The following is a 23,608-nucleotide window of genomic DNA, read 5'->3' as shown; positions in this document are numbered from 1 at the left end:
TATTCTTTCCTTACCAAGTTAGTAGTAGCCACTGAACGGAGGTCCCAAGTGAAGGCCTTTATTCCTTCTAGCTCTGGAATTTCTATGCAGGACAGAAGCCAGAAAAAATACTTTGTTATCTCAATTTGCCACAGGAAAGATGAACTCATTAGTGGATCAGTTGAGCTCGAGGAATCTACTGATTTCCCTCAGATAATCTCTTTCTTCTTTATCCTCAAATATGACACCAGTTGTGGAAGAAGGGGGTAGCTTCAGGTGTACTTTATTTTCATATATCACAACTGAATACTATAATGCTGGTCAAAGATAGACCCGTGCCTCTACTAGCAGATAGTCCTTAGAGCTTACTCACAAGGAAGGATCTTTTCAAACAATCTCATAGGCACCTAATGCATCATAATCCCCTCATGCTTTGGTTACCCAAAAGGAGACTTATTAGTGTACTCAGTAAAATGGGTTTCTAAGCCTGCTAAACTATGCACAATTACATCCAAGAGATGGTACATCAATTTATGTATCAATAACAATTGGCTCTGTATTTTAATCAGTGTAAATTGTGTTTTTTTTTTTTTTTGCTAACTCCTCTCTGGACAAAATGCGTTTGTTCCAACACGAAGTACTTACCTCGAACTACTTTCTTAGGAGTATCTGGGATCTCCTCTCATCCGACCAGAATTTTGTGTTGTTTACCCTACTCCCGTTTTCTATGCGGGGCATCTCTGGCGGAGTGATACACGCCCAGAGACAACCCGGGGTCAGAGAGCATGCTTGCTCAGGTCTCGCTCTCCAGTAAGTTTCTGGTCGTGTCGGCGTTAACACCCCGACGCTCTCTCTTAACCCAGTGCGACCCTTTGTGTCCCCGATCCCTTTGTGTCTCACGCAGTCCCCACGTGGTCCCTGTGTGTGATTCCCTATCCTTTCCCTCTGTGTTCCTGTGTCTCATGGTGTATTACTAGTGCGTTATAGAGCATCCCCATCGTTGCTCTGGGCCTGTGGCCGGAAAATTGTGTGGCGCTTTCCTCTCTAAGCCCGAAGTTGACCCGCACTCCTTGTGTTCGTCGTGTAGGGGCAGTGTGCGTTCCCCTACAGCCACGTGTCCGGAGTGCGATTCCTGGAATGAAGTACAGTGGGTGCAGTACGGCACTAAAAAGAAAAAGGCCTTTCGACGGTCCCCTAGGAAGTCCAGCGTCTCTTCGCCCCTCGCTTCGCCCGGCGTCCCGTCGGACAGTCTCTCTCTGCCGTCTTCCCCTACCCAGAGTAGGGGTCGAGGTAAGTCTGTTGTGGGGAAGCGGCCTGTGGCTGTTCCCCAGGAGTCTGATTTACCTGACATTGGGATTATGTCTTCGGTCCAGGCAAGTAGGGGGGCCTGAGGGGAGGGACGGGTGTGTATCCGGAAGACGAAGCCCTGGTGAAAGCAGGTCCCGTATCTTCGGACGATCCAATGTGGGGTAAAACGGTAACAGTCTCTTCTCCCATCTATGTGGGCAGGTTTTTCAGGTGCGTCAGCAGCCGAGGGTGCCGCCAAGAAGGACGTCTCGCTGCCATCAGACACCCTCGGGTGGGCGCCTCCGAAGATGCCCTTCAGATCGCCCCTGAGGACAGAAGAGGAGTTTGAGACCTGGTTCCCCAGCGAGGAGTTCCCCCCGCTCCCCTCCAACGCCTTCAGCTACGTTCCCGGCGGACTTCATGGAGCCTTCGTCGCCGGCCGAACCCCATGCAGAACCACCAGCAACGCGGCAAGACTCAGGCCCTTCGAGGTCCTACAGGTCTTCGGGCTCCTCGGTCGAGGCCTACTCTTACTCGTCGTAAGACGGAGCCCCAAGAGACCATAGGAGACGACGAGATAGGTCCTGCAGGAGAAGATCTCGATCGTGCTCCCATTCACGCTCTCGCCACGGGAGGAGACGTTCCAGATACCCCAGGAGGAAGTTCAGGAGAAGTCTTTCGCCGGAAGAGGAATGGGTGCTAGTCTCCATTCCCCGTAGCCAACTCCTGGGGGTTGCAGCAGTTGCGGGCACCTCGGGATGGCGTCCCAGGCCCCACTCACCGGTAGGTTTTTTCGACGAAAGGAGGTATGACCGACGGAGGGACTCGTCTCATCAGGCACCAAGGGACAGACATAAGTCCGCGAAGGTTCCGACTCCACCCGCCCAGCGGGGAGAGTCGCCCCTTCGGTCTGGCAGCCGCGTCCCGGCCTCAAGATCTTCGATGAGTCGTCCAGAACGGGAGAAACACCTTTCCTCGACGGGCAAGCCCGCAGACCCATGGTCCGTCGGAAGAAGAGATAGGACCAGGACGGAGGCCTCCGTTCCAGCGGCGATGCCCGTCCTACTACCTGAAGCGAGGGAACTGGACCACTCCAGGAAGATGCCTCCTCCCCGTGTGGCTCCCCCCGTCGGAGGTCCTTCGTCTCGAGAACTGAGGCCCCCATTGGAGAAGGTAGAAGACGGGGAAGAAGGTTCACCAGTGGAGGTTTCTGCATACACGAGGGTGATAGGCCTCATCTGGCGGCACCATAGGCTAGATGAACCGGAGCCCTCTACTGACGAGGTCTGGCTCTCGAGCCTCAACAGGTTGGTGAATGCGCTTGTACAGCAGAGGCCCTCGCTAGCCCTCCCTTTGGCAAGGGATGTGAAGCTGGGATTGGCGCACGTTAGCAAGGTCGTGGCCAACCATGCTGAAGCCTCCAAGAACCAGAGCGGGTCTAGACTTCTCCAGGGCCTGAAGACGCAGTCCCGGTTCTACCTCCTGGAAGGACACCGCGCGGGGGCCTGCGCAGTAGAACCAGCAGTCGCCATCTTGGGACAGGGTGCAGCGGAGGAGAGGGCTACCACGGCACCGGTTTGTTTCTTCCCCGTGGAGACTGCCATGATGGAGGAGCTGTCTAGGGACTTGATCCACGTATCATCGTGGCTGGATTGGTGGGCCTCCACGCTGGTATGATTCCAGTCCGCGCATGACCTCGCAATTCCGGGAAATCAGGCCTTGCTGAAGGAGCTGATTAGCTCGGGAGGTAAGGCCCTGAAGTTCCTTTCCCATTAGTCAATAACCCAAACCGCCAACTGGATTCTGAGGAAGAGAGAGACAGTACTCAGCAGGCTTGTAAGGAGGCTCCCCGACAGGGAAGCGAGGTCCCTGAGGAGCCTTCCACTGTGGGACGAGTCGGTTTTCCCCCTCAAGGAAGTGGAAGAGACGGTGGAGAGGGTGAGGAAACTAAAGGGTGTGGCAGAACCCAGGCCCCCGCCAGCAAGAAGACCTACCCATAGAAGAGCTCCGTCTGATGTCCCTCTCCCTCCTCGCGCCTCACCTAACCAGCCCAGGAGAGACGCCCCTACTGCATCCTGGCAGCAACCTTCGCAGCCCTCCTGTAGGGGAACGTCGGCTGCGCAGTCAGCATTCAGGTACTCCTATTCAGCCGCCAGAAAAGGTCGATCGGGCCGCGCCTCTCGAAGGAGATAGGGAGAGAGGCCCCCTACTCCTGCCAAAGCCTCAGGTTGGGGGATGCCTCAAACATTCTTGGCAAGCATGCCAGGACCACGGATCGGACCTGTGGACCGTGACAGTCCTGAAAGAAGGGTACAGGTTGCCCTTCCTGGTGGACCCCCCACCTCTGATACCAGATCTACAGGCGGAATGGTTGGCACCGAAGGACCCCTTGAAAAGGACGGCCCTGCAAGAAGAGGTCTCTGCTATGCTGGCGAAAGGGGCAATGGAACCAGTCAAGGACCCAGGTTTAGGGTTCTACAGCAGACTCTTCCTGGTGGAGAAAGCGACAGGGGGCTGGAGACCGGTCATAGACCTTTCAGCCCTCAACAAGTTCGTGTGCAAGACCAACTTCAAGATGGACACTCCGAAGTCGGTCCTAGCGTCCTTGAGGGAAGGAGACTTCATGATGTCCGTAGACCTCAAAGCCCAGGTCCCTGTCCACCCCTCCAGCAGGAAGTACCTAAGGGTGAAATGGGGTACCCAAACGTTACAGTTCAAGACCCTCTGCTTCGGTCTGTCCACAGCCCCTCAGGTCTTCATGAGGATCTTCACGACAGTCTCAGCCTGGGCGCACGAACAGGGCATCCGCCTGATTCAGTACCTGGACGACTGGTTGTTGCTTTCAGCCTCAGAGGAAACACTGAGGGGGCAAGGTGCGAAGCTCCTACAGTTCTGCAACGTCCTGGGTATCACCATCAACCTGAAGAAGTCCCAATTGATACCCTCCACCAGGATGACCTACCTCGGGATGGTCCTGGACTCCCGGGTGGCGAGAGCATTCCCTTCCGCGGAAAGACCGGACAACCTGAGTCAGATCCTACGGCCCTTCCTGTCGGGTCAGCCCAGAAAAGCCAAGGACCTCGTGTCATTGGAGAAGCTAGTCCCACAGGGGAGACTCAAACTCAGGGGAGTACAGTGGAACCTGAAGGAGGGCTGGAACCAGAGAGACTCCCCACACAAGGTGGTCCCGATGTCCCTGGAAACGAAGGAGGTCCTCGAGTGGTGGCACGACACTTCGAACACCCTCAAGGGGATGCCCTTCACGGCTGATCCTCCGGAGATGCTCCTGTTCACGGACGCATCAAAGGAGGGTTGGGGTGCTCATCTCCTCGACAGCACAGCGAGAGGAAGATGGGGAACCGAGGAGAAGAACCTGCGCATCAATGTGCTGGAAATGATGGCAGTGCACTGATATGCGACAACACCACGGTGGTGGCTTACATAAAGAAGCAAGGAGGACTAAAATCGAGGGAGTTGTGCGGCCTCACAGAGTTCCTGGAATGGGCCGAAAGGGAGCAGATCAAGATCTCGGCCAGGTTCATTCCAGGGAAGAGGAACGTCCTGGCCGATGGCCTCAGCAGAATGGGTCAAGTGGTGGGGTCCGAGTGGTCCCTGCACCCAGAAGTGGCCAAGACTCTGATTCAGGAATGGGGCTCGCCAGTAATAGACCTCTTCGCCACCAGACGGAACGCACAGCTCCCCGTGTTTTGTTCTCCTGTGCCAAACCCAGGAGCGGCGTTCAAGGACGCCTTCCAGAATCCTTGGGACAACCTCGACGTTTAGGCCTTCCCTCCCTTCAGAATGCTCAGACAAAGTCCTCAACAGGATGAGGAGAGCGGACAACTTGTAGATGACTTTGGTAGCGCCCTGGTGGCCGGAGAGAGAGTGGTTCGCGGATCTAAAGGAACTGGCGCGCCTTCCACCTTGGCCCCTTCCGGACAGGTCAGACCTTCTCCGACGGTCGTCAGCCACGGTGTACCAGGCTAAATGGGCGTCCTTCACGAAGTGGTGCGTCGCAAAGAACATCAAGCCGTTGAAAGCCTCCATCCCGGAGATAGCTGACTTCTTAGTCTATCTCAGGGACGAGGTAAATATGTCTATTCCCGCCATTAAAGGAGTGCGAGCCGCCCTAGGACAAGTCTTTCTCCTGAAGGGCATCGACCTAGGTTCCTCCAGACACATCTCGATGCTCATCAAGAGCTTCGAGCAATCATGCCATCCTCAAGCGGTTAGAGTGCTCCAATGGGACGTAGCTAGGGTCCTGAAGATGTTGACGGAACCTCCCTTCGAACCCCTAAAGGACATCTTAGACAAGGAGCTCACCATCAAGACAGGTTTTCTGTTAGCACTGGCATCGGCAAAATGGGTAGGGGAGCTGCATGGACTTTCATACGAGGTGTCACACTCGAAGGGCTGGCGTGAAGCTACCTTCAAGTTCGTACCGTCCTTCGTGGCCAAGACCCAGAACCCCGCAGTCTGGGACCCCAAGTTCGATGGCTTCTCGGTGCCGGCAATTCCACGTACAGACAACCCGAAGGACTTGCGGCTGTGCCCTGTCAGAGCAGTACGGAAGTACTTGGAGAGGACAGTCAGGCTTAGACCCGAAATCAAGAATCTGTTCGTTTCTTCAGGTTTAGTGAAGAAACCAGTCTCCATAAACACGATCTCCTTCTGGCTACGGCAAGTGATCATGAGGGCCTACAGTAGTGCAGGGATGCCTATTCCGGTGAAGCCGAGACCTCACGACATTAGAGGGCTGAGTACTTCGTTGGCCTTTGAAAAGAACATGGCAGTCGGCCAAATCCTACGGGCGGGTACTTGGGCCAATCAGTCAACCTTCACAGCTCACTACTTGAAGGAATGCTCGAGGAGGTCCTTGGACGGATTCTCTCTCGGTCCCGTCATTTCAGCGCTTCAAAAGATTTAAAGGTGTAGCCCCAGGGTAACCATGTGCAGTAAGTCCAAGAGACACAGGTTCCTTCCTTACCCCCCTGTTCCCTTATTACCCTCCCTGAAATGACACTAAAACCCTTTAACTGCCAGGACATACATCATCAGTGAATGGATACATCTCCGAAGAATTTTACAGAGGTGAGCTACTTAGACACTAAGATAGTTTTTTGGGTAGTTTTCCCTATTTCTCATGTTTTCTCTTGAAGGGTCACCAGAACCTAGCCTCCTATCTAGGTTTCCCCCCCTTTTTTCTCCTCATCACGGTCTCTGGGTCCTGTAGTACACTCCTACCTCCTAAGGTATAAGTCTCCTAAGAAAGTAGTTTGAGGTAAGTACTTCGTGTTGGAACAAATCACAAATTTTAAGTAATTTGTATTTTTCCCAACAGTACTTACCTCGAACTACTTTCGGGTTATGGCCCGCCCATCCTACCCCGAGTGCCTTACAGGACTTAATAGAAACCTATCTGACAAAACTTACTGGAGAGCGAGACCTGAGCATGCATGCTCTCTGACACCGGGTCGTCTCTGGGCACGTATCACTCTGCCAGAGATGCCCCGCATAGAAAACGGGAGTAGGGTAAACTTCACAAAATTCTGGTCGGATGGGAGATCCCAGATACTCCTAAGAAAGCAGTTTGAGGTAAGTACTGTTAGGAAAAATACAAATTACTTAAAATTTTTTATTTTTTTTGATCAGATATGTCAAAGGTTCCTTGGTTGCAACCATCAAGGCTAATAGATTTTTGTTAATTTTCATAATACAACACGCAGATTTAGATCTTTCCAACAATCTTGTCATAAAGGATGTTCTGAGATCCTTTTGTAGTTTTGAAGGTAGTTTTAAAACTTTTGAATCCTCAGTTTAAGCCTATAGTCTACACAATTCTAAGACCTCTCCTTGAAGATTCCAAACTTTTGGTGGCCATTCTTCTTCCAAGAGGTTCTTGAATTGCAGGTTGTATCCGAGAATGTAAAATTTGATGTAGAAGGATCTATTCTTTCCCCGTTACCAGAGCTCATAAATGTTTCCATTCTTTTTGTGATGACATGATTAAATATGGAAGGATTCTGGTTTTATGTGGCCATTCCATATTTAATGATAGTTTCCTGACAAACTTTTATTACTCACCTAGCAATAACAGCATTACTGAGCATTCATTGTAACTTTACTTCTGAAAATGGCCTTAAAAAGTGCACCATCTTCTAAAATGTTTTAAAAACTGTCTTTTTAGATGAAAAAATATAAGTGTAGACTTGCACCATAACTAGGAGAAATCTATGCTTTCTTTGCTCGAAGTTAGAATTCATGAAATTAAAGGAATGGATCCATCTTTGAAATTCAAAAAAGACGTTTCTCTGGAGAAAGTAATAAATGCATCCCAGTTTAGGTGTAATTCAGCCTCTTCTTCCTCGCACGTAAGGTTGAAATTAGTTTCTCTTCATAGTTTGCATATTACATATGACACATCTACTTTGAAATTGTTACTAATCTTAAAGATAAAGATATTTTATATTTTTTATTCATTAACTTCTCTTATATAGTTTGTTTATTTCCTTTTCTCACTGGATTATTTTACATTTTGGAGCCCTAGGGCTTGTAGCATCGTGATTTTCTATCTTGCATTGTAGCTTAGCTAGTATTAATAATAATAATGAAATTTTTTATAACTTGTGTTCATTTACAGTAGACCCCCGGGGTACGGCGTCCCCAGCTTACGTTTTTTTCACGTTACGGTGTGGAATACGATGTTTTTTCGTCCCCTCGTTACAACATTTTCCCCACTTTACGGCATCGAATTCCAAAATTCAAACTTGACGGTTTTTACGCGTACGACTGTGCGAGTCACTCTCCTACCACCATACTCATACGTCACTGCATACGTCACTAAGAAGCTGGTCTTCTATTGGTCCGCGTCACTAAGATGCTGATACGCTATTGGCCGAAATCCCTCCTACAATGCTGCCTCAGTCTCTTTGTTAAGCGTGCGTTCAGTTCAGATTCTCGTGTGCGTTTCATAAATACTTGATCTCGTGTGAGTGCTTGCGATATCGTATTTTTTGTGCATTTAAGTGCTAATTTTCCAAATTTAATTCGTTAGCCATGGGTCCCAAGATTGCTAGTGATGTTAAAGGGAAAAGTAAGAAGAGGATTACTATGGAAACGAAGCTGGAGATATTAAAGAAATACGAAGAAGGCATGTGCATGGGGCTTGTTGTCGATGAGGCTGACGTCGATAACCTTATCATGGAGCACAGGGAGGAGCTTACGACTGAAGACTTGAAGGAGTTGGAGGCGATGCAATTGACCATCATTCAAGAAGAGCACAGCTCTTGTGGTGGTGAGGACGGGGGGGAGACTGAAGAAACAACATCAGCAGAAATAAGGGAAGCTATCGGTTGGTATGAAAACCTTACGAGATTCATTGAAAAAAAAAACACCCAGAAAAACTTCACACAGGTCGTCTTCTGGAGAGTGTTAATGACAAGTGTATGAGTCATTTTAGAAATATTTTGAGGAGTCGTCAGAAACAGGCTTCTTTGGATAGATATTTCTCCAAAAGAGAAGTGTCAGAAAGCAAAGATGATAAGTGATTCTTTTAAAAAAGCTAAAAAAGAGTAATTTTTTTAAGTTCTAAAAAAAAATCATAAAAAAAATTTCAAAAGACAAAAATAATAAAAAAAAGCATTTTTGATTTTAAGTGTTTAATAGTAAGAATAAATTTATTAATAAGTGTACATAACATAATTAGCATTGATACGTTTTATATCTACGGCCTCCTTCCCCCTCTGCCTCCACCCACTACCAGCTCAAGTCACGTCACTCCAAAGGTAAATAAAATTCAATTTTTCCTTTACAGTACAGTATATAATTTTTATTTATACAGTGAACCCTCGCTACTTCGCGGTTCGACCATCGCGGATTCACCACTTCGCGGATTTTTCCATAACCCATATATATACAGTTATATATATATATATATATATATATATATATATATATATATATATATATATATGTATGCATGTATTTATGTATATATGTATGTACACACACACACACACATACATATATATATATATATATATATATATATATATATATATATATATATATATTATATATATATATATATATATATCTAAAGTAGGAAGATGTGATGTAGTTCTAAGGGAAAAGTATGGGAAATATGTCTGGGTAATAAGCAAAGCTCTACCTCCAGTTTGTTTCTTCATTATGATCAGAGATAAACGTAAACAAAACATTGGTTGCCATTTTTTATCGGGCTTATTAGCGTGTTTAGGAAACGCATGATATAAAATCGCCTTTAATATTTGTGCCTGTTTTAGTTTAGGGTACTGTAGTACATGCATTAAGTGTTCTGTACATTAAAGGGTAGTTTGTTAACAGCACTACGTACAAGGGAAGGTTTTAAAAGTGTGAATATACATGTTGAATAAATAGGTAAATATGGTGTCACTACTTCGCGGATTTTCACCTATCGCGGCCGGGTCTGGACCCTATCTACCGCGATAAACGAGGGTTCACTGTATGTGTAATGTTATTTAATTATATACTGTACAGTACATGTACTGTATATTATATATAAGTATACTGTAGTACAGTGCTTACTATACTATTTTGTTATGTACTAATTTTCAAGGTTTTTACCTGGGGTTTTGCACGCATTAGCTATTCTATTGCCCGCCATACGACATTTTCACCATACGATACCAACTCCAGAACGGATTAATGTCGTATGGGGGGGTCTACTGTATTTATTATCTTTAATTGCTTATATTTTGTAACGTATGCGCCGTTTTGAAGGGAGAATATGATTTAAATGCTGAAACTTTGTTCAGGATTTTTTGGAAAGTATTTGCAAGTAAATTCAGAAAAGATGACTCAAATACATATTAATTAAGTTTATTCTTCTATGTCAGCTCAATCATTAGAATCTACACATGAAATTTTACCCCTAATTTCTAGAAGTTTTCAGTGCATTGTAGTCATTAGCTATATAGGTCTTATCAATTTTTTTTTTTTCAGGTTGAGGTGGATAAACTGAGAGCCTTAACAGACATGCCTGCTCCCAAACCACTTAAAGACAAGGAAGGTTTTGTAGCTAGGTTTGACTTTGAAGGAAATATTTTGCCTTATGACAAAGATGTTTCACATCTTGAAGCATTGCATCATCATGGTGAAGAAGCAGGTATGCATGTACAGTAAATCAGTTTCTAGGATGTCATTATTTTGAATCATTTCAGTAAGTATTCCCCAACATTCATAGTGGTATACATTTTCCATGAACAGCTTAGTTGTTAAATTCAAAATTAGAGGACTAATATGGGTATGTATGACTCTCTCTCCTATCTTATATCTTAAGACCTACTCCAACACCAAATTGGTACCATCCAGAAACCGTCCTTCTCTTTTGCTATCTTCTACATTAACATCTCATTTGATTGTGCTTGCTTCTTTCATTAGAGGATATTTCCAGATTATGGGTCTATGCCCTCTGTAAGGACTTTTGTTAGTAGTGTGGATATACCAAGTTTTAACAAAATATTCAAGGTATGTTTGGAAGATTGAAAGACATGCACATGTTTAGGGGTATGGCTAATGGTATGTCTGATCATTTTTTGGTGGAAGGAAAATTAGCTGTAGCAAAAGAGTGGGGGAATAGAGTAGGTGGATGTAAAAGGGAGCTAGTGAAGGTTAAAGAGCTAATAAAAGTTGAAAATGGCATGTGACGAAGTGAAAGTAAGAGAAACTCTTAATTTAGAGGAGTGGAAGTTAGTAAGAGAAAATTTTGTAGGGATTGCAAGTGATGTGTGTGGCAAGAAGTTTGTTGGAGGCAGCATGAGGAAGGGCAGTGAATGGTGGAATGAAGGAGTGAAGGTAAAAGTGGAAGAGAAAAAGAGGGCTTTTGAAGAATGGCTGCAGAGTAATAGTGTAGAGAAGTATGAAAGATATAGAGAAAAAAATGTGGAAGAAAAGCGCAAGGTAAGGGAGGAAAAAGGGCAGCTGACCTAAGGTGGGGTCAGGGAATGGGTCATTCATATGAAGAGAATAAGTTGTTTTGGAAAGAAGTGAAGAGAGTAAGGAAGGTTGGTTCAAGAATTGAAGAGACAGTGAAAGATGGAAATGGAAGGTTGTTAAAAGGAGAGGAGGCAAGGAAAAGGTGGGTGGAGTATTTTGAAAGTTTACTGAATGTTGAGGATAATAGGGAGGCAGATATAATTGCTGTTGCAGGTGTTGAGGTGCTGGTGATGGGAGATGAGAATGAGAGAGAGATTACGAGAGAGGAAGTGAGAAGAGCACTAGATGAAACGAGAGTAGGAAAAGCATCTGGTATGGATGGTGTGAGAGCTGAGATGTTGAAGGAAGGGGGTGTGACTGTACTTGAATGGTTGGTGAGATTATTTAATGTGTATTGTGTCGTCAATGGTACCAGTAGATTGGGTTGTGCGTGTATTGTACCACTGTACAAGGGTATGGGAGATGTGCATGAGTGTTGTAATTCACGGGGTATTAGTTTGTTGAGTGTAGTTGGAAAAGTGTATGGTAGAGTACTGATTGATAGGATTAAGGATAAAACAGAGAATGCAATCTTAGAAGTACAGGGTGGTTTTAGAAGAGGTAGGGGTTGTATGAATCAGATTTTTACAGTTAGGCAGATATGCGAGAAATATTTAGCCAAAGGTAAGGATGTGCATGTTGCGTTTATGGATCTGGAGAAAGCGTATGATAGAGTTGATAGGGAAGCAATGTGGAATGTGATAAGGTTATATGGAGTTGGTGGAAAGTTGTTGCAAGCAGTGAAAAGTTTCTACAAAGGTAGTAAAGTATGTGTTAGGATAGGAAATGAAGTGAGCGATTGGTTTCCGGTGAGAGTGAGACTGAGACAGGGATGTGTGATGTCACCGTGGTTGTTTAATTTGTATTTGTTCCGTAACTGACATACAAACCACGTTATTTAATAGGGGTTATTACTTTCGGCGTAGCTGAAATGACGAGCCATTAAAATTTTAACGAGGGTTCACTACAGTTAGCGGGGGGTAGGGGGTAGCCTGCTAACCCCCCCCCCCCCCCCTTCACACACACCTGTGCTTGAGCTCACTTTAATTTTGGCTCCTCGGAGCAAGAACGGTTGTTCCTGCGCACTCTATGAAGTCTTGCCCGAGCGCTCCAGCAGTCTCCCGCGCGCGAGCCCCGGGTATTCCGAATTGCGCGAGCGCCAGCGCACTCCCCAGCGCAATCGCCAATACCCTCCCACGCGCGAGGCTGCAGGACAACGCGCGGTAAGGGCGCCATCACCGCACCCCCCCCCCCCCCCAAGCGCGAGGCTGCAGGACAACGCGCGGTAAGGGCGCCATCACCGCACCCCCCCCCAAGCACGAGGCTGCAGGACAACGCGCGGTAAGGGCGCCATCACCGCACCCCCCCCCCCAAGCGCAGAACAGCGCGCTTGCCGGTAGGGGGGAAGGTTCCAGAAAGGTCCAGGGACATTTCTTCCTTATCTTCTTTCTTCTTACAGGCGACTCCCCCTCCAGAGGGAGTGTCTGATAGCGCAGCCGTCAGCCCTGGTTTGGGGCTCTAATTAGAGCGGTAGCACAGGCTTTCAAGCCTGTTCTCTCTGAGTTGGGCCACAAATCCTTGGCTGCATCTACTCCCCTGAAGAGGAAAAGAGGAGTTTCGGACGCGGTAACTTCTCCGAGGACGAAGCTGTCTCCTCGTAAGTCTTCGAGGCAGGCACCCTTCCCCCTCAGACTTTTCTCCTTCCCCTTCGGATGAGGATTTCCCGTCCTCAGGAGAGTCACGTGAGGTGAGACGTTCCCCCATCACACCATTGAGGGAAACCCCACCTCGCACAGTAAAGTCTTCTCAAATAAGGGTGGAGAAGAGCCTGCCTCCGTCGTTGTTGGAGTCCTGCATCCCTCCCAGGAGGGAGTCGAAGGACTCCAAGACAATACCGGGAGGCCCCTAGCACCGAAATCTACAGGCTCAGACATTCTTCCGTTATGGGAGCGAACCTGTTTGAGCCTAAGGACGTGGAGCAGGCTGCTGAGAGGTGGAGGAAGTCACCAAGACTCTCTCCTACATAGGGCTTTGACATTCAAGCCCTATAAACCTCCAGCACCCCAGCAGCCACGTCCCACCAAGACCATGAAACCGACAACGGCAGCGAAGACAGTGGTGTCTAAGCCCTTTCCGGTCAAGGACAAGAAAGGCAAGAAGTCCTCCAGGGGAGGGAAGAATCCTAGAGGGAGCAGCCGAGGCCGCAAACGCTAGGATTGGCATTCCCCCTGCATGTCTGCCAGTGGGGGGATGCCTACAAGGTTGCGCAGACAGGTGGCAGGAACTCGGGGCCAATTCCTGGACGATTTCCGTAATCAGTCAGGGATATTGCGTCCCGTTCACAACATCTCTACCTCCCCTGAGGACGAATCCGGTGTCATTTAGCTCTCTTGCCATGGGATCAGCAAGGGGGCGGGCTCTTAGGGCAGAGGTCCAGATTAAAGCAAACTTCGTTCAGCATGGAGACCGCAAACACGGTCAGACTTGCAGTGAAACCGCAAGACTTCATGTGTATACAGTACTGGATCTGAAGGATTCGTACTTCCAGATCCCAGTCCATCCGTCTTCAAGGAAGTACTTGGGATTCAGCCTAGACCACAAGGGGTACCAGTTCAAGGTGCTGTGTTTCGGTCTCTCTACAGCACCACAGGGTTTCACCAGAAGTGTTCACCCTAATATCATCGTGGGCACACAGGATCGGCATCTATCTCCTCTGTTATCTGGATGACTGGCTGATCCTAGCAGACTCAGAGTCGTCCCTTCTTCGACACCGAGACAAACTTCTAGGACTTTGCCAGGATCTAGGGATCATGGTAAATCTCGAGAAGTCCTCTCTGCCTCCCACTCAAAGACTGGTTTACCCAGGCATGATTATAAACACCAATCTCCACAAAGCCTTCCCATCAGACGACAGGATAGCAAGGCTGAGGAGGGTCGCAAGCCCTTTCCTCAGAAGAGAAGAGCTTCCAACCCAATCGTGGTTATGTCTCCTTGGTCACCTTTCCTCCTTGGCTCGTCTAGTTCCCAACGATCGCCTCAGGATGAGATCTCTCCAGTGGCGGCTCAAGTCCTGGTGGAATCAAGGTTGCGATTCCCCGGACGTCATGATCCCTATGGGTCCTGCGGAACGGACGGACTGCCAGTGGTGGGTGACAGACGAGAACCTACGAAGAGGAGTGGATCTTCTCGTCCTTCCCCCGGATTTAATGCTGTTTTCAGACGCCTCAAAGAAAGGAGAGGGCCCCACGTTCTGTACCACAGGACCTCAGGCTTGTGGTCAGAATCAGAAAAGTGCCTCCATATAAATCGTCTTGTTGGCCCTTCAGCAGTTCCAACAATACCTGGCAGGTCACTCTGTGGTGGTGATAAGCGACAACACCACAGTAGTGGCTTACATCAACAAGCAAGGAGGTACCTTTTCGAAGCAGCTACCCCATCTTGCAGTAGAGATACTGAGATTGACCGAAGTCCGCTCGATTCTACTATCGGCGCGTTTCATTCCAGACAAGAGGAATGTGCTCGCCGACAATCTCAGCAGAGCGTCTCAGATAGTGAGTATCGTGTGGTCTTTGTGTCATCTAGTAGCCAACAAAGTCCTGACTTTGTGGGGTTCCCCGACTGTGGATCTGTTCGCGACAGCGCTGATCTTCAAGATTCCACTGTATTTCCCCACAGTCCCGGATCCCAGGGCCCTCTGGCAAGATGCCTCCCAACAACGGTGGGACAACATCAACGTGTACGCCTTTCCCCCGTTCTGTCTGATGAGGAGGGTGCTCAACAAGACCAGAATATCGGTCAATCTATCAATGACCCTCATAGCTCCGCTATGGCATCACGCGGAATGGTTTCCAGACCTTCTGCAACTCCTAACGGAACTTCCGAGAGAATTCCTTCCGCGACACGCTCTACTCAGACAACCGCATGCCAGCATCTTCCACAAAGCCGTAGCTTCGCTACGACTGCACGCCTGGTGACTATCCAGCAACTCCTCGCTGAGAGAGGATTTTTCGCAACAAGTTGCGGTTAGGATGTCTGGACATCTGCAAAAATCATCTGCATCTGTCTACCAGGCAAAGTGGAAAGTCTTCTGTGGTTGGTGTCGTGGAAGGGGTATCTCTCCACTCGATGCCACTATTCTATCAATAGCGGAGTTCCTCGTGTATTTGCGGGAAGAAAATGCGCCTTTCAGTCTCGGGGGTGAAAGGCTATCGCTCAGCCTTAAGTCTAGCATTCAGGCACAAAGAAATGATCTTTTCTTCCTCGCTGGAACTTTCCCAACTCATACGAGGTTATGAACTTACCTGCCCTCAGTCGGATGTGAGACCTCCTCCATGGAACGTGGTTCGAGTTCTCAGGTCTCTTAAGAGACCTCACTATGAACCATTATGCCAGGCTTCAGTTCTCCACCTAACTTGGAAGACGGTGTTCTTACTAGCTTTGGCTTCGGCCAAGCGAGTCAATGAACTTCATGGTCTCTCATATGACATCACCCATGCAAGGGTATGGGGGGGAGGTAACGTTCAAATTCGTCCCTGAGTTTGGTGCTAAGACTCAAAATCAGGGGGTGCCGGACGCTCGGTTCGACTCCTTCCGGATTTGAGTCTCCCTTCTGTAACAGATGTCCCAGACCTTCTCTTACTGTGCCCAGTAAGGAGTCTGAGGCTATATCTCAGAAGAACGGCTGCAGTCCGTCCCCAGGTGCAAGCATTGTTAGCACTGGGAGGATTAAGAGAAGGGTCACCAAAAATACCATCTCGGCATGGATTCGTAGGATGATCCATCTGTCCCTGAATCCAGACCCTCCTCTGTCACGTCGCCCTAGAGCACATGATGTCAGGGGTGTAGCTACGTCCCTGGCCTTTAAGAGAAATTTCTCAGTGATGCAGGTCCTTCAAGCTGGGGTGTGGAAACGTCAGACGACCTTCACAGCCCACTACCTGCACGACGTAACCCACAGGAGGCTCGATACGTTTTCTATCGGCCCTGTGGTGGCTGCACAACAGTTGGTTTAAAACCTTAGGCTCCTTAGTGGACAAGTAGCAGAAGGTTGAGGGCATTGTTACCCGGTCTTAATCTGCATGAATGAAAAGATTTGTCTGGCCCTTACTCTTTTCTTCATCCTCCCCTCTCTTGGGGAAAGCAGCATCCTGGGTTCTCTGCACAGCTGACCTCAAACCACTGCAGGTAAACCATGTTTCCTTGTGTTCCGAGTATTAAGATAATACTGTCACGTCCCCATACCCTGACGAGGTGGTATTGGGAGAGTCCTAGCCTAAAGTTTCCTTCTAAGGGACTACTGGTCAACTTCCTTGGACGAGTCACACTTTATTTTACCTTCACACACAGCTTGCGTAGGCCGCAGTCCTTGCGTAGCAAGGTTCTAGCAAGGTGCAGGGACTTCTTATTGCTGAGTGCGAACGCACTCAAATATTGAGTCCCCGAGCAAAGCCAAAAGCCAGTACTGGCAGGGACTTTCCACCCTTCCTAATGGGTGAGTCACCTCTATTAAATAGCGTGGTTTGTATGTCAGTTACGGAACAAATGACAAATTCGTAGGTAATTTGTATTTTTCCTAACTATACAAACCTTAGTTATTTAATCAAACTTGCCCGCCAGCCCTATCCCCCTTGAAGTCCTACCTCCAAGCAAAGTGAGCTCAAGCACAGGCGTGTGTGTGTGTGTGGGGGGGGGGAGCAGGTTACCCCCCTTACTCCCCGCTAACGAGGGGTGGGGTAGTAAACCCTTGTTAAAATTTTAATAGCTCGTCATTTCAGCTACGCCGAAAGTAATAACCCCTATTAAATAGCTAAGGTTTGTATAGTTAGGAAAAATACAAATTACCTATGAATTTGTCATGTTGATGGAATGGTGAGAGAGGTGAATGCTGGAGTGCTTGGACGAGGATTGAAACTGGTAGATGAGAATGACCATGAATGGGAGGTAAATCAGTTGTTGTTTGCGGATGATACTGTACTGGTTGCAGATGTGGAAGAGAAGCTTGGCAGTTTAGTGACAGAATTTGGAAGGGTATGTGAGAGAAGGAAGTTGAGAGTTAATGTGGGCAAGAGTAAGGTTATGAGATGTACAGAAGGGAAGGTGGTGCGAGGTTGAATGTCATGTTGAATGGAGAGTTACTTGAGGAGGTGGATCAGTTTAAGTACTTGGGGTCTGTTGTTGCAGCAAATGGTGGAGTGGAAGCAGATGTACGTCAGAGAGTGAATGAAGGATGTAAAGTGTTGGGGGCAATTAAGGAAGTAGTAAAAAATAGAGAGTTGGGCATGAATGTAAAGAGAGTTCTGTATGAGAAAGTGATTGTACCAACTGTGATGTATGGATCGGAGTTGTGGGGAATGAAAGTGACGGAGAGACAGAAATTGAATGTGTTTGAGATGAAGTGTCTAAGGAGTATGGCTGGTGTATCTCAAGTAGATAGGGTTAGGAACGAAGTAGTGAGGGTGAGAATGTGTGTAAGAAATTAGTTAGCAGCTAGAGTGGATATGAATGTGTTGAGGTGGTTTGGCCATGTTGAGAGAATGGAAAATGGCTGTCTGCTAAAGAAGGTGATGAATGCAAGAGTTGATGGGAGAAGTACAAGAGGAAGGCCAAGATTTGGGTGGATGGATGGAGTGAAGGAAGCTCTGGGTGATAGGAGGATAGATGTGAGAGAGGCAAGAGAGCGTGCTAGAAATAGGAATGAATGGCGAGCGATTGTGACGCAATTACGGTAGGCCCTGCTGCTTCCTCCGGTGCCTTGGAGTAGGGGATTCAGCATTATGAAGCTTCATCTGTGGTGGATAATGTGGGAGGGTGGGCTGTGCCACCCTAGCAGTACCAGCCAAACTCGGTTGAGTCCCTTGTCAGGCTGGGAGGAACATAGAGAGGAGACGTCCCCTTTTTTGTTTCATTTGTTTGATGTCGGCTACCCCCAAAATTGGGGGAAGTGCCTTGGTATATGTATGTATGCATGTCTTAGTAAATAAGATTTTCTGTCAATTGTAATATGGGTTTTATGTATGGATTTAAGTTTTTCAAGCATGAGATATGCTTTGCCTATAGAGGCAAAGATTTTATAATTGCCATATAGATTCAGTAAGTGGAGGGTTCTCCCAGTTCTAATATTATTATATTTATTAAATATAGTATCAAAATAGGGTGATAATGAAGAAAAAGAGCACAGCACACTTCCTCCCTGAGTGTAGAGATCTCCAAGATCAAATGGTTTCTAGATTTACTAATTTGGGATCGGGCATAGTATGAAAAAAGTGAAGGGATTTTTTTAATACTTCCTTTTTTCGGAGTCAGTCAATAATTGTTGATTGTTAGAATGCTTCCAAAATTTATAAATAGATTACAAAAATGTATTGATAAAGTATATGATATCCTTTGAACCAACAAAATTATATAATGATATACAGTAAGGAAATGTTGATAAAATATGACGAAGATGATTGTAATATCATAACACAGCATAAATATATGGAAACTTGACTTTTTAAGTTCGACATACTGTACGTCCAGATTGAGTTATCTATCTCAGTGGTAAGTTGACGACCACCTGTAGGTTTCTTTGAAGCTGTCATAACAGTTAGCACAAAATATATTTGTATAGGCAGAACAAAGATGAGAATGCAATAAAACTTAACTCACAAATTCCTTTGCTGGGTTTAACCAAATATGGAAAGTTTGTGACTCAAAGCTAATCAATTAAGAGTGAACCATGTGAAAAACATGTTTGGGTAGTTAAGAGGGGAAAAGGAATATATTGGAATGTATTGTAGCTTTTCAAATAGAAATTTAATGGTACTTGTATGGCAGATTAGGGAAATACATTACTCACCAGGGTTATTTCTTAAGGTTTTTCAACACATATAGCCTAACTGCTTAACCTTATGTATCATTTGGAGCATAACTCAAAGACTAATTACACCTCTGAAATCTTTATTTTACAGTACACTATCTCCAAAATTGCCTTTTTATAATTGCTATAGTCTCACTATTGAAGAAGCATTACAAGGACCACAAATATGGTTATAAAGTTTCCTTATGCATTGTATTAGTATTTTTTCAATATTAATCTTACCCGATGATCATGTAGCTGCAACTCTGTTGCCCGACAGAAAAAACCTAAGGTCGGGATACGCCAGCGATCGCTATACAGGTGGGGGTGTACAACAACAGCGCCATCTGTCGAGTAGGTACTCAGGTACTTCTTGTCAACAAGAACCAATTTTTCCTCTGTCGTGCCACCGGCAAGACCTACTTGGATACGCTGTTGTTTCTGGAGTTGTTTTCACGCTTTTTGGTGATGTATTCGCTCTAGATATTAGCTTTCGCTGTTCAGGAGTTATTATCATTAACTTATCAAGCTTTTTTGATTAGTTTTGGATTAATTGTTGACGACTTTGATAGATTTTGGATTCCCCCCTTGGCTAATTCAAGAATTCAAGATGTCTGACCATTCTCAAGTCCCTAAGTACAGGCAGTGTAGCGCTAGGGACTGTTCTAGGCGTCTTCCGAAGGCCTCTATAGATCCTCACACCGTTTGTTCCAATTGTAGGGGTAAATCCTGTCAATTGGAAGATCGATGTGAGGAATGCGCTGGGCTTTCGGAATTCGATTTTAATGAATTCCTAAAGAATGCACGTAGGCTAGAGAAGGATAGGATCAGGAGGAGTTCGTCTCGCTCTTTTGATTTTTCCTCTCCCCATGCCCCTCAACCTATTCCTTCCCCTGTAGTGGTGACTCCCGACCCTGCTACTAGTGCTCAACCCTCGATGGCGGACATGATGCGGGCCATTCAGGCTCTTGGTGACAGAGTGGAGTCATTAGTTAATGACCGGAATCAACTTTTGGCCGATGTCAAAGAGTTGAAAGAGAAAAGTGCAGTGGGAAGTGTAGTGAGTGCAAGTGCGGTGAAAAGTGTCAGTGTCAGTGTTACGCATGAGGGTGCATCTGTTCGTGCCAGTCGTCCTCCCAGTCCGGGACCTCTTGCAAGCTCCCAAGCCCAGGGGAGAAGCAATGTCGAAGGACCAAAGAGTTCGACAGGCCTTGATCAGCGTACGGATGTACCCTCAGTGGTTGCGGATGTATCTGGCAGAGATCGTCCCATCCACAAACAGACGAGTGAGCCCATTCATTCCTCGTCTGTGGAAGAAGTTTCTAGGAAGAAACGTTGGACCAAGGTCTCACGACCTCTCAAGCGCAAGGTCCCTTCCGAGCGAGTCCAACGGCCCAGGTGTAGCCACTGGGTCAGTTCGGACTCGCCGCAGTCTTCCGAAGACTGCACACCTCCCAAGAGAGGTAGAGTGGTTCCGCAGCAGGCAATCACTCCGTCTGTTGCCGCACCTACCACGGTAGACCCTAAGTGGTCTATGCTGCAGACTATGCAGTCTCAGCTTGCTTCCTTCATGCAGGAGTATCGTGCTGAGAAGGTTGACACTGCACCTGTTAACCTACAACCTGCCACGGTTGTGCGCTCAGCAGATACTGCGGCTGCCTGCTCCCACACTCCGCCTGTGAGAGCTCCACCACCGATGCGCAGTCGACCCTGCCAGACGCATGTTGACGTTAGCCGACATGCGGCATCCTCCGTTGACATGCGTGAGCTACCGCATCAGCAGTGGGAAAGTGCTGTCAAGCTGCCGTGTTTTGACGCAATGCGGCAGTCTCCGCAACCCACGGCAGTCCCTCCCACACACCAGCACTCCGCTTTTGTTGTGGCCAGCTCTCAGACTGACCAGCAGCGGCATGATGTTGGATCCAGTGCAGCTACGCATGCACCCGTGCTGCCGGATTCAGCCGTTCAGCTTTCTGCTCCACCTTTGCCACTTCCTCCTCAGCATTCGGATGAAGGAGTATCTGATGACGACGAAGCTGCGCATTTGGACGATCCGCACTCCGACATAGAAGAACCCAAGTCTACGCCTCCCTCCTTAGACTTTAGGAAAGTCCTTGCCCTGTTTAGGGAGTTGTATCCGGAACAGTTTGTGTCTGCAACCCCGCGCTCACCTCCCTCCGAGTTCGCTTTAGGCATGCGGTCAGCAGCTCCTGCCTTTACGAAACTCGTACTCGCGCGCTCATCCAAGAGAGCTTTGAGGGTACTGGGAGAGTGGTTGCAGTCCAAGAAGCAACTGGGGAAGACTGCCTTCATCTTTCCGCCTACCAAGCTTGCTTCCAAATCTAGCGTCTGGTATGCCACGGGAGAGGAACCCGGCTTGGGAGTTCCTGCCTCTGCCCAGGGCGACTTCTCAAGTCTGGTTGACTCTCCCCGCAGGCTGGCTATGAGACGCTCCAAGATTTGCTGGTCCTTTTCTGACATGGACCATCTGTTGAAGGGAGTTTTTCGTGCTTTTGAGATCTTCAACTTCCTGGACTGGTGTTTGGGAGCGTTAAGCAGAAAGACCTCCCCTTCGGATAAGGACTCTGCCATGCTTATCATGTCTAGCATGGACAAAGCCATTCGGGATGGGTCTGGTGAGCTTGCGGCTTCGTACGTGTCTGGAGTGCTTAAGAAGAGAGATCACCTTTGCTCCTTCTTGTCTGCGGGGATCACACCATGCCAGAAGTCGGAGTTGATGTTTGCTCCGCTTTCCAAGTGTCTCTTTCCGGAAGAGCTGATCAAGGGGATTGCTGCCTCGTTGATCCAGAAGGATACCCATGACCTGGTGGCGTCTTCCGCACGTAAAGTCACAGCTTTACCTTCCGTGCCTACACCTAGGATGGACACACCAGCGTCTAGGTTCATCCCGCCCTTTCGTGGCAGAACCTTCAGCAGAGGAGGTACCCTTGCCGACAGTCATCGTGGCAAAAAGAAGAAGGGTTCCAAGTCCTCAAAAGGCAGAATCTGACTGCCTACCTCTCCAGACGGCAGTGGGAGCCAGGCTCAAGAACTACTGGCAGGCTTGGGAGAGCAGAGGTGCAGACGCTCAGTCTGTGAAGTTGCTAAGAGAGGGGTACAGGATTCCGTTCTTGCGCAATCCCCCTCTAGCAACTACTCCCATCAACCTCTCTCCCAACTACAAGGAGGAGGACAAGAGGCTAGCTTTACAGCAAGAGGTGTCTCTCTTGCTACAAAAGGGAGCGGTAGTCATAGTCCGGGACCATCAATCCCCGGGCTTCTACAACCGTCTCTTCCTGGTAGCGAAGAAGACAGGAGGGTGGAGACCGGTGCTGGACGTCAGTGCTCTCAATGCTTTTGTCACCAAGCAGACGTTCACCATGGAGACGACGAAGTCGGTGCTAGCATCGGTCAGGAAGGAAGACTGGATGGTCTCGTTGGACCTAAAAGACGCGTACTTTCATGTCCCCGTCCATCCAGACTCCCAACCTTTCCTAAGGTTCGTCTTTGGAAAGGTCGTTTACCAGTTCCAAGCCCTGTGCTTTGGCCTAAGCACGGCACCTCTTGTGTTTACCAAACTGATGAGGAATATTGCCAAATTCCTTCACTTGGCAGACATCAGAGCCTCCCTCTATTTGGACGACTGGCTTTTAAGAGCTCCGTCAAGTCGTCGCTGTCTGGAGAATCTCAGATGGATTATGGATCTGACCAAGGAATTGGGTCTCCTGGTCAATATAGAGAAGTCCCAACTCGTCCCATCCCAAACCATTGTCTATCTAGGTATGGAGATTCAGAGTCGAGCTTTTCGGGCTTTTCCGTCGGCCCCCAGAATCAGTCAAGCCCAAGAGTGCATCCAGAGCATGCTGAGAAGGAACCGATGTTCAGTCAGGCAGTGGATGAGTCTAACAGGGACGCTTTCATCGCTGGCCCAGTTCATCGCGTTAGGGAGACTCCACCTCCGCCCCCTTCAGTATCATCTAGCTGCTCACTGGAGAAAGGACATGACGCTAGAAGCGGTCTCAGTTCCTATATCCGAAGAGATGAGGTCTGCGCTGACGTGGTGGAAGAACAGCATTCTTCTCAAGGAAGGTCTACCATTGGCTGTTCAGACCCCCGACCACCTTCTCTTCTTGGACGCATCGGACACGGGCTGGGGTGCGACACTGGACGGACGGGAATGCTCGGGCACGTGGAATCCGGAGCAAAGAACACTTCACATCAACTGCAAGGAGCTATTGGCAGTTCATCTGGCCTTGAGAAACTTCAAGTCCCTCCTTCTAGGCAAGGTGGTGGAGGTGAACTCCGACAACACTACAGCCTTGGCGTACATCTCCAAGCAAGGAGGGACTCATTCGAGGAAGTTGTTCGAGATCGCAAGGGACCTCCTCACCTGGTCAAGAGATCGAAAGATTTCTCTGGTAACGAGGTTCATTCAAGGCGACATGAATGTCATGGCAGATCGCCTCAGCC

The 23,608-nt window shown here is 47.9% G+C and overlaps 1 protein-coding gene across 2 annotated transcripts in view; it reads left to right on the top strand.

Moving 5' to 3' along the window:
• Positions 1–23,608, top strand: part of LOC137656612 (RNA polymerase II-associated protein 1) — a 203,917-nt gene that overhangs the window by 131,828 nt on the left and 48,481 nt on the right. For both annotated transcript variants that reach the window (XM_068390788.1, XM_068390784.1), the window contains exon 7: positions 10,270–10,432. In XM_068390788.1, the coding sequence (XP_068246889.1) occupies positions 10,270–10,432 (163 nt within the window). The remainder of the gene's footprint in view (positions 1–10,269; positions 10,433–23,608) is intronic.

Source organism: Palaemon carinicauda, chromosome 1 (assembly GCF_036898095.1).
Source record: "Palaemon carinicauda isolate YSFRI2023 chromosome 1, ASM3689809v2, whole genome shotgun sequence".
In the NCBI taxonomy this organism is placed as follows: Eukaryota; Metazoa; Arthropoda; class Malacostraca; order Decapoda; family Palaemonidae; genus Palaemon; species Palaemon carinicauda.
This window is presented reverse-complemented; position numbering and strand designations above follow the sequence as displayed.